The following is a 10,718-nucleotide window of genomic DNA, read 5'->3' as shown; positions in this document are numbered from 1 at the left end:
TGACAGTAACGCTTCTTTGACGCAGGTCTTCAATCTCCATATTCTCATCGAATCAGTCTTCATCATCATCATCATCATCATCATCATCATCATCATCATCATCATCTTCTTCTTCTTCTTCTTCTTCTTCTTCTTCTTCTTCTTCTTCTTCTTCTTCTTCTTCTTCTCCCCTTTCTCTTCACTGGATCAGTTTCAGGTTTTTTCAGTGGAGACAAGGCCACCTTAGTTGTGGTCTCCTGAAGTATGATTTTAAAATGCTGCCACTCCTTCTCTGGATCCGAGACCATGTCTTGTGCAATCTGCCATCTGGAATCATTCACTCAGCCCATGCAGCTCATCCACCTGTACCTTCTGTGTAGAATGTCCCCTCTTCTTTGATGCCTTGACCCTGGCCTTGGATTTTGCCACCCTCGTTTGTATCGCAGCTGGCACTGGGCAAAGCCAAAGTTGGCTCCCTGTGGACTGCTGACGCTGGGACTGCGACGGACGAATCCGGGTATGGCCGTGTATGGGATAATCTAAATGAGCGGCGTGGGAGTATTGCCACTGAAACGGTGCAGATGATGGGGCAGCAAAAAAAAAAAAAAGCAAAAAAAAAAAAAAAAAAAAAAAAAAAAAAGCCAAGGATTAGTCTAGAAAAGACCCCAGAGGAGGTCCATTGAAATCGAAATTATAACTGAGTGCGTTTCTACTGCGGCTCAGTATATCTTCTCTATCATTCAAGAGCGGATGCCTGAGAGGTGAGTGGGTGCAAATATAAACCAGCTGCCGAGAAAGTCAGTCGACATATGTGTCTTCACATCAGAACAATCCTACCTTTCGGACTGGTAGCGGCCTTTTATTGTACTCTGGTGTATGAGAACGTCGTGATCTATTGTGAAGTATTGGGTAGCGTTTTATTGTATTATATTATGTTCGTGTTCTACTGTACTGCTGTAGTGTTCTGTTGTATTGTATTGTGTTCCGTTGTATTGTACAATGTGTCGTTCTATTGTACAGAATTATGTTTCGTTATATGATGATGTCGGGTTTGGTTGACCAGTATTTCGTTATCGTTATGTTGTACCGAACAGTTTTCAGTTGTATTGAATTGTGTTCTATTGTTCAGTATATTGTTATATTGTAAAGTGTTGTGTCCTTTTGAACAGCATCGTGTTCTGTTCAACATTGTTGTGTTCTGGTGTACAGTGTTGCGTTCGTTAAGTATGTGTTCTCTTACACATTGTCGATTTCCATCATACAGTATTGTGTTCTGTCGTATGTAATTGTTTTTTTGTTTGTTTCATAGCATTATTTTCTGTTGTCTGCAACTGTATTATGTTCTATTGTACATTGTTCTGTTGCATCATACTGTGTTCTGTTGTGTAGAATTGTGTTCTGTTGTGAAGTATGGTCTTGTTTCCTACTGAGGAGTGAAGTGTTGTATGGTATTGTTTTCTGTTCTGGTACAGTATTGTAAAATCTTCTCATGAGCAATGTTCCGTCTGTGCTCTGTTTTGTGATATCATGTTCATGTTCTCTTCTGTAGCATCATCTTTATGTTGTATTGTATCTGATTGTGTCTGTCGTCTCAAAGGAAAACGGTACTCTGTTTCTGTTAGGATATATAGCAATGCGTTCTAGTGTATAGTGTTTGTGACAGGAATATAATAATTTGTTTTTTGATAGCAGATGGATGCCGGACTACTTTTCCCCCCCCGGACTTTCTTTGGTCGACCACTGTTTTATTTTGTATATGAATTCATTATAACAGTTCAGAGTAGATGGAAAAGAAAGGGAAAAAAAGAAGAAAAAAAAAAAAAGAATACAGTGTGCATCAACAATGACATCGTCATCATAAGTCATTATATTTATAACATATTGTTCTATCAATTTGGTCAAGGTGGACACATTTTCATCGTGTAACAGCGCAGTTTTATAACATATAATAGACATTATACCTAGCATCGGCACAGAGTTATGGACACTTTGCTTAGCTAACGTAATGTGGAAAGAACACAACCCGCACATGGGATATCTTATGTATGAACACATTTCCTCTAGTTTTCTCTACGTGACTATATAAAACACGGACTACTTTTGTATGATTCTATCCGTGGTAGTTTTACCTTGACTCACTCAGTACGGCCAGTCCTCTCTTCTCCTCTACACAGACCCCTCGGATGTCCAGTGGGTGTCTCAATGACCCAACCTTTAGCTTCCGTCGTCAGAATTGTTGTATTCTTTGTCAACATTCACCTCTTCAGTATAAGAGCCTTCCGCTTGCAATATTTTGATGATGGTAATTGGGGTGAAACGCTGTTAACGTCGTCTCTTTCGCCGTTCGTATGGAGAGAGTTAAGCGCAATGTCCACAACATCCCAACAGATTTAGAGGACGTAAAAAAAACACTGTGAAAATATATTCCATTTCAAAACGTTTATAATAACAGTTTCAGTTTCTCAAGGACGTGTCACTGCGTTCGGACAAATCCATATAAGTTACACCATATATGTTAGTCAGATGCCTGACAGCAGCATAACCAAGCGTGCTAGTCAGGCCTTGAGCGCTTGTATATGTGTTTGTGCACCTATCAGGGTGGAGTTCTGCAACAGACTTTTCCCAGTGGACAATACTTTCGTTGCCTTAGGTTATTTTCACGAGCAGCATGTGCATGCTGCACTCGGGACTTCGGTTCATCGTCACATCCAGACGACAAGACGCTCAGTTTGGTTTTCTTGTAACATTCGGAAGAAAGACTGAGAGCGGGAATGGTACCCAGATCCTCAAGGATACTGTACTGGCAGATAAGCGGTCTTAACCACCCTGCCAGCTTCCTCCTTATTTGTATTTGTATTTCTTTTTATCACAACATATTTCTCTGTGTGAAATTCGGGCTCCTCTCCCCAGGGAGAGCGCGTCGCCATACTACAGCGCCACCCATTTTTTTGTATTTTTTTTTCCTGCGTGCGGTTTTATTTGTTTTTCCTATCGAAGTGGGTTTTTCTACAGAATTTTGCCAGGAACAACAATTTTGTTGCTGTGGGTTCTTTTACGTGCGCTAAGTGCATGCTGCACGCGGGACCTCGGTTTATCGTCTCATCCGAATGACTAGCGTCCAGAGCACCACTCAATGTCTAGTGGAGGGGGAGAAAATATCGGCGGCTGAGCCGTGATTCGAACCAGCGCGCTCGGATTCTCTCGCTTCCAAGGCAGACGCGTTACCTCCTGGCCATCACTCCACTTATGACACACTTTTTGCTTCAGCGTTGTTTTCACTTTCCCCCAGACTGCTGGTGACCAGTATGCTGTCAGCGAGGGCTGTCAGCTCACTGAACCAAGGTTATTGTAGTCATCGACGTCATTGCTGCTATTGCTAGGTTATAATTGGTGTTTTACTAACAAGATTATGTTTATGATTATTTTTTTTATTTCTACTACTATTATTACTACAAGTGTTGCAGTTATCTAAATCATCACCAGAATGCAAAAAATGACAAGCGCTTAGAGCTTAGTCTCCGACCGAGGATAGGCGCTATGTAAGTATCCATTTCATTCATTCATTCATTTTATTATTTGCTCTTTGATTCTAGCAAGAAAGTGGTGGACATAGCTGTCAGTGACAAGGACCATGGCTGACAATGCCGCGTCCATTCCTCGCCTGATGGTTTTCATCTCGCTGGTCGCCTGTGCCGTTCTGATGCACGAGTGGCCTGTTGCTGCAACCTCGTGAGCTAGTCTGTCCGTCTGTCTGTCTGCCTGTTTGTCTATCTGTCTCCAGTACTTCTTTTGTGTGCTCAAAGTTCTCAGCTTCCAAGCTTCCAACGAACGTAATACATAATTAAGGCTCGTCATCACAGCATCATCATTAGCAGCAGTATTATAAACACCTTCATCATCATGTATATGTGCGTGCTTGAAATCTAATTGAATGACACAGTGTGTATCACAAATGAAACAAAGGCCTTGCATCTACTTGTTCTTTATTGCCGTCATTTACAAGATATCTTTCAGTGCCCATCCATCCCAGTTTCGGTTTTGACAGAGCCCTTTGTTAATCTGAAAGAGGGCAGTAGCGTGGTGTTGTGCAGAATCGTCGCTAGTACTATTGTTTTAGTATCACCGTTGGCATTGCTATTATTGACGGCACCATCGTCTTCGTCGCCGTCGATGTTTGTTACCGCTGCTAAAGTTTCGTGATGATGATGATGATGATGCTTGCCAAGTTCCCACCGATTCCACGATTTTTAATTAACTATATCAGTTGTTTGGTGTGTGTTTTTTTTTTTTTTTTTTTTTTTTTTTTTTTTTTTTTTTTTTGTCACAGCAGATTTCTCTGTGTGAAAATTCAAACCGCTTTCGAAGGGGAAAGCATGTCACCCCCGTACTACTCAGCCCTTATTTCTTTCTTTTCTGAAGGTAATTGTATTTGTTGTACAGTTAAACCGGATTTTGTTTCCACAGAAGTTTGCAAGAGACAACCCCCCCCCTTTTTTTTTGCCCCGGGTCCTTTGACATGTGTGCCAGGGACAACCTTTTTTTTTTTCCGAGTTCTTTGACATGTGTTGTGCGCCAGGGACAACCCTTTCTTTTTTGCCCCGGGTTCTTTGACATGTGCTGTGTGCCAGGGACAACCTTTTTTGCCCCGGGTTCTTTGACATGTGCTGTTTGCCAGAGACAACCTTTTTTGCCCCGGGTTCTTTGACATGTGCTATATGTCAGAGACAACCCTTTTTTTGCCCCGGGTTCTTTGACATGTGCTGTTTGCCAGAGACAACCCTTTTTGCCCCGGGTTCTTTGACATGTGCTGTTTGCCAGAGACAACCTTTTTTGCCCCGGGTTCTTTGACACGTGCTGTTTGCCAGGGACAACCCTTTTTGCCCCGGGTTCTTTGACACGTGCTGTTTGCCAGGGACAACCCTTTTTGCCCCGGGTTCTTTGACATGTACTATATGCCAGTGACAACCCTTTTTGCCCCGGGTTTTTTGACATGTGCTATATGCCAGAGACAACCTTTTTTTGCCCCGGGTTCTTTGACATGTGCTGTTTACCAGCGACAACCCTTTTTTTGCCCCGGGTTCTTTGACATGTGCTGTGTGCCAGGGACAACCTTTTTTGCCCCGGGTTCTTTGACACGTGCTGTTTGCCAGAGACAACCTTTTTTGCCCCGGGTTCTTTGACACGTGCTGTTTGCCAGAGACAACCCTTTTTTTGCCCCGGGTTCTTTGACACGTGCTGTTTGCCAGAGACAACCTTTTTTGCCCCGGGTTCTTTGACATGTGCTATATGTCAGAGACAACCCTTTTTTTGCCCCGGGTTCTTTGACATGTGCTGTTTGCCAGAGACAACCCTTTTTGCCCCGGGTTCTTTGACATGTGCTGTTTGCCAGAGACAACCTTTTTTGCCCCGGGTTCTTTGACACGTGCTGTTTGCCAGGGACAACCCTTTTTGACCCGGGTTCTTTGACATGTGCTGTTTGCCAGGGACAACCCTTTTTGCCCCGGGTTCTTTGACATGTACTATATGCCAGTGACAACCCTTTTTGCCCCGGGTTTTTTGACATGTGCTATATGCCAGAGACAACCTTTTTTTGCCCCGGGTTCTTTGACATGTGCTGTTTACCAGAGACAACCCTTTTTTTTGCCCCGGTTTCTTTGACATGTGCTGTGTGCCAGGGACAACCTTTTTTGCCCCGGGTTCTTTGACACGTGCTGTTTGCCAGAGACAACCCTTTTTTTTGCCCCGGGTTCTTTGACATGTGCTGTTTGCCAGGGAGAACCCTTTTTGCCCCGGGTTTTTTGACATGTGCTATATGCCAGAGACAACCTTTTTTTTGCCCCGGGGTCTTTGACATGTGCTGTTTGCCAGGGACAACCCTTTTTGCCCCGGGTTTTTTGACATGTGCTATATGCCAGAGACAACCTTTTTTTGCCCCGGGTTCTTTGACATGTGCTGTTTGCCAGGGACAACCCTTTTTGCCCCGGGTTCTTTGACATGTGCTATATGCCAGAGACAACCTTTTTTTTGCCCCGGGTTCTTTGACATGTGCTATATGCCAGAGACAACCTTTTTTTGCCCCGGGTTCTTTGACACGTGATGTTTGCCAGGGACAACCCTTTTTTTTTGCCCCGGGTTCTTTGACACGTGCTCTGTGCCAGGGACAACCTTTTTTTTCGCCCCGGGTTCTTTGACACATGCTGTTTGCTACGGATAACCTTTTTTGCCCCGGGTTCTTTGACATGTGCTGTTTACCAGAGACAACCCTTTTTTTTGCCCCGGGTTCTTTGACATGTGCTGTTTACCAGAGACAACCTTTTTTTGCCCCGGGTTCTTTGACATGTGCTGTTTACCAGAGACAACCCTTTTTTTTGCCCCGGGTTCTTTGACATGTGCTGTGTGCCAGGGACAACCTTTTTTGCCCCGGGTTCTTTGACATGTGCTGTTTGCCAGAGAGAACCCTTTTTTTTGCCCCGGGTTCTTTGACATGTGCTGTTTGCCAGAGAGAACCCTTTTTTTTTGTCCCGGGTTCTTTGACATGTGCTGTGTGCCAGAGACAACCTTTTATTTCGCCCCGGGTTCTTTGACATGTGCTGTTTGCTAGGGACAACCTTTTTTTTTTTTTTTACCCAGGGTTCTTTGACACGTGCTGTTTGCCAGAGACAACCCTTTTTTTGCCCCGGGTTGTTTGACATGTGCTGTTTGCCAGGGACAACCCTTTTTGCCCCGGGTTCTTTGACATGTGCTGTGTGCCAGGGACAACCCTTTTTGCCCCGGGTTCTTTGACATGTGCTGTTTGCCAGGGACAACCCTTTCTGCCCCGGGTTCTTTGACATGTGCTGTGTGCCAGGGACAACCTTTTTTGCCCCGGGTTCTTTGACATGTGCTGTGTGCCAGGGACAACCCTTTCTGCCCCGGGTTCTTTGACATGTGCTGTGTGCCAGGGACAACCAGTTATCACGTAATTCAAAAGACTAGCACCTAGAGAACCAGTCAATATCTAGGGGGTAGGGGGGAATAAAAAATCCGAATATGTATTGTATTGTGTTACTTTTTTTTTTTGTCACAACATATTTCTCTGTGTGAAATTCAGGCTGCTCTCCTCGCGTCGCAACACTGAGAGCGCCACTTATTTTATTTATTTATTTTTTCTCTCTGCGATTTAATTATTTTCCTGTCGAAGTGGAATTTTCTAAATAATTTTGTCAGGGACAACCCTTTTGTTGCCTTTTTATTTATTTTTTTTTTCACGTGCGCTAAGTGTATGCTGCTCACGGAACCTCGGTTTATCCTCTCGTTCGAATAAGTGAATCAAAAAAACCTAAAAAGAGATCTAAAGAAAACTCGAACGAGTGGTTGCTCGCTTTCTAGTCGGACGCACCTCTACCAGTCCTTCGTTCCACTCCAAATAAAGGATGCTCTCATAATATGTCTGTCTGCCCAGCCTGTCGGCATCTGCTTGCTTAGCAAGGACGATGCACGTGTACTTGTGACAAACGCAAACCGTCCGGACTTTACATGGATTAGTCTGATCTTCTCCTCCTCCTCCTCCTCCTCCTCCTCCTCCTCCTTCTCACCTCCTCCTCCTCCTCCTCCTCCTCCTCCTCCTCCTCCTCCTCCTCCTTCTTCTTCTTCTTCTTCTTCTTCTTCGATACTTTCTAATTGATATTTTTGATTCACCTACTCGAGGTCTTTTGCAAATGCTTGCTTGTACTCAGTCCACTAGCTGACATTCCATGGTGAATGAAAAATTGAATGTATGTGTGATCTTGCCAGCAAATGAACAGTAAGTGCGTATGCGTGTTTGTGTGTGTTTGAGTGTGTGTGAGCGTGAGTGTGTACGTATGTCTTTGTTTGCTTGTCTTATAATTGTGTGTGTGTGTGTGTGTGTGTGTGTGTGTGTGTGTGTGTGTGTGTGTGTGTGTGTGTGTGTGTGTGTGTGTGTGTGTGTGTGTGTGTGTGTGTGTGTGTGTGTGTGTAAGTACGTACGTACGTACGTAATAATGTACCAATTGTTCTTTTCATCGCTTTGTTTACTTTAATAGATTATTCCAGTTACTATTCTTATTCGTCGTTCTAATTATTTTATTTTATTTCTTTTTTTTCTTTTTTTTTAATTTCTGTGCTTTGTGTCGTTCTTTATTTATATGTTTTGTGTCGTTAAATCGGCAGAATTGTAAAAAAAAGACCTTTACTGCGCCTAATTCTTTACGCATTAAAAATTCAATCAGTTAATCTTCTTCTTCTTTGCCACGTCACGTAGGCAGACATGAACCGTTTGGGGGTGTGCATGCTGGATATGTTTTCATAACCCACCGAACGCTGATACGAAATACAGCACCTTAAACGTGCGCATATTGATTGATCTTCAGCACGCGTATACACACACAGGGGGAATCGGGCACTAAGATATCTGTGCATATGTGGACCTGAAAGATCGGAAATTCTCCTTCTTTATTTAACACACCAGGCGCACCGAAACTGGGAGTGGAACTCTGGGAGACAGGCAGAAAATCCAGCGCTGTCATAACCATTAACTCTTTCACCGCCAAGCTCACATTTATTCACAGGCGTGGTAGGGAACCCATGTCACCGAAAGGTGACCATTCATTGGTCTGTTATCCACGAACCTATTGCTTGTTCGATGGTAGGATAGGCCATACTTTCTATACATCGCAGGGGGAATCCCCAGCTGTTCTTAGCCACTATCTTTTCTGTGTTAAAACCACAAGGGAATTGTGTACTCTAAATTGACTGGCGGTGAAAGGGTTAAGCCACCGCACCCTGTCTGATCTTACTCAGTTATTCCGCTTCACTCGATCAACATTTTGTCATGAATGAAACTGCCCTGTTTTGATCCGTACTTGCAGGGCTTCCTTACGCTTCACTCGATCAACATTTTGTCATGAATGAAACTGCCCTGTTTTGATCCGTACTTGCAGGGCTGCCTTACGCTTCACTCGATCAACATTTTGTCATGAATGGAACTGCCCTGTTTTGATCCGTACTTGCAGGGCTGCCTTACGCTTCACTCGATCAACATTTTGTCATGAATGGAACTGCCCTGTTTTGATCCGTACTTGCAGGGCTTCCTTACTCTTCACTCGATCAACATTTTGTCATGAATGGAACTGCTCTGTTTTGATCCGTACTTGCAGGGCTGCCTTACGCTTCACTCGATCAACATTTTGTCATGAATGGAACTGCTCTGTTTTGATCCGTACTTGCAGGGCTTCCTTACTCTTCACTCGATCAACATTTTGTCATGAATGGAACTGCCCTGTTTTGATCCGTACTTGCAGGGCTTCCTTACTCTTCACTCGATCAACATTTTGTCATGAATGGAACTGCCCTGTTTTGATCCGTACTTGCAGGGCTTCCTTACTCTTCACTCGATCAACATTTTGTCATGAATGGAACTGCTCTGTTTTGATCCGTACTTGCAGGGCTTCCTTACGCTTCACTCGATCAACATTTTGTCATGAATGGAACTGCCCTGTTTTGATCCGTACTTGCAGGGCTTCCTTACTCTTCACTCGATCAACATTTTGTCATGAATGGAACTGCCCTGTTTGGATCCGTACTTGCAGGGCTTCCTTACGCTTCACTTGATCAATATCGAGTAGAAAGGTGGCAGATTGGTTAAGACGCTTAGCTGCCAATGTAGAGTTAGTCCGTGAGGGTGTGGGTTCGAATTCCACTCTCGCCCTTTCTCCTAAGTTTGTCTGGAAAACCAAACTGAGCGTCTTGTCTTTCGGATGAGACGATAAACCGAGGTCCCGTGTGCAGCACGCACTTGGCGCTCTAAGAAAGAACCCATGGCAACGATAATAAACCAAAAAAAACACATCCTGTAATAGGTACACAAATACGTAAGCATGCACCCAAGGCCTCAAGCGTTTTCGGTTATACTGCTGTCAGGCATCTCCCTAGCAGATGTGGTGTAGCGTATATGGATTGTCCGAACGCAGTGACGTCTCCTTGAAAAACCTGAAACTGAAACCGGTCATGGAAAAACTGCCCTGTTTTGATCCGTTACATGCAGGGCTTCGGTCAACACCACGCAGTCATCAGAGGTGGCCGCCCTGAAAGCTAAGGTGGAAGCCCTGGAAAGCAGCCTAGAGTCCATGGGGTCTACACTCCTCCAGAACCTACAGGAAGAGCTGAACGCAACGCTGAAAGACATGGCTTCCCAGGCCTGCGTTTGTGCCGGGTACTGCTGCCAGGTTGACAACACTACGAGTGGTGAGTGCCATGTCACCAGTGTGTGTCATGATTTCTGATGTTGCTTCGTCAGTTCTTTGGGTTTTTATTTATTTATTTATTTATTTTTTTGGTGGGGAGGGTTGTTTTGTTTTGTTTTATCTCAGTGTGTGTGTGGGTGGGGGGTGGGGGTGGGGTCTTCAGTTTAATGTCTTTCAACTTGAAGTGATATTAGTATGTGTGTGTGTGTGTGTGTGTGTGTGTGTGTGTGTGTGTGTGTGTGTGTGTGTGTGTGTGTGTGTGTGTGTGTGTTTCTTGTTGAACAATTTCAATGCATACTTATATTGTGTAATGTAAGATTCAAAACTGGACATGACACCACATCACAGGCCTTAAGGGCCCATGGGATGCTGCATGATAACATATTGTTATAGAGTGAGTAAGAAATCAAAGCCTTGATGTCTTCATTTTCAATAAAGAAGGGGGAGAAGCGTTCAAAACCAGTCTTTGTTTAGCTTTTAATCTAAAAATAAATAAAT

The 10,718-nt window shown here is 44.0% G+C and overlaps 1 protein-coding gene across 4 annotated transcripts in view; it reads left to right on the top strand.

The window, feature by feature from the left end:
• The first annotated feature begins 746 nt into the window (after positions 1 to 746).
• Positions 747 to 10,718, top strand: part of LOC143287319 (microfibril-associated glycoprotein 4-like) — a 16,057-nt gene continuing 6,085 nt past the window's right edge. Inside the window, exons 1-3 of one of the 4 annotated variants that reach the window (XM_076595275.1) lie at positions 747 to 827; positions 3,573 to 3,708; positions 10,022 to 10,221. In XM_076595275.1, the coding sequence (XP_076451390.1) occupies positions 3,611 to 3,708; positions 10,022 to 10,221 (298 nt within the window). In that variant the 5' untranslated portion in view covers positions 747 to 827; positions 3,573 to 3,610. Of the gene's footprint in view, positions 889 to 3,572; positions 3,709 to 10,021; positions 10,222 to 10,718 lie in introns of all 4 variants that reach the window. The other 3 variants (XM_076595273.1, XM_076595274.1, XM_076595276.1) reach the window with 3 other exon arrangements.

The sequence above is a fragment of the Babylonia areolata genome, chromosome 11 (genome assembly GCF_041734735.1).
Source record: "Babylonia areolata isolate BAREFJ2019XMU chromosome 11, ASM4173473v1, whole genome shotgun sequence".
NCBI classification, from domain to species: Eukaryota; Metazoa; Mollusca; class Gastropoda; order Neogastropoda; family Buccinidae; genus Babylonia; species Babylonia areolata.
The sequence above is the reverse complement of the archived record's forward strand: the minus strand, read 5'-3'. Positions and strand labels throughout refer to the sequence as shown.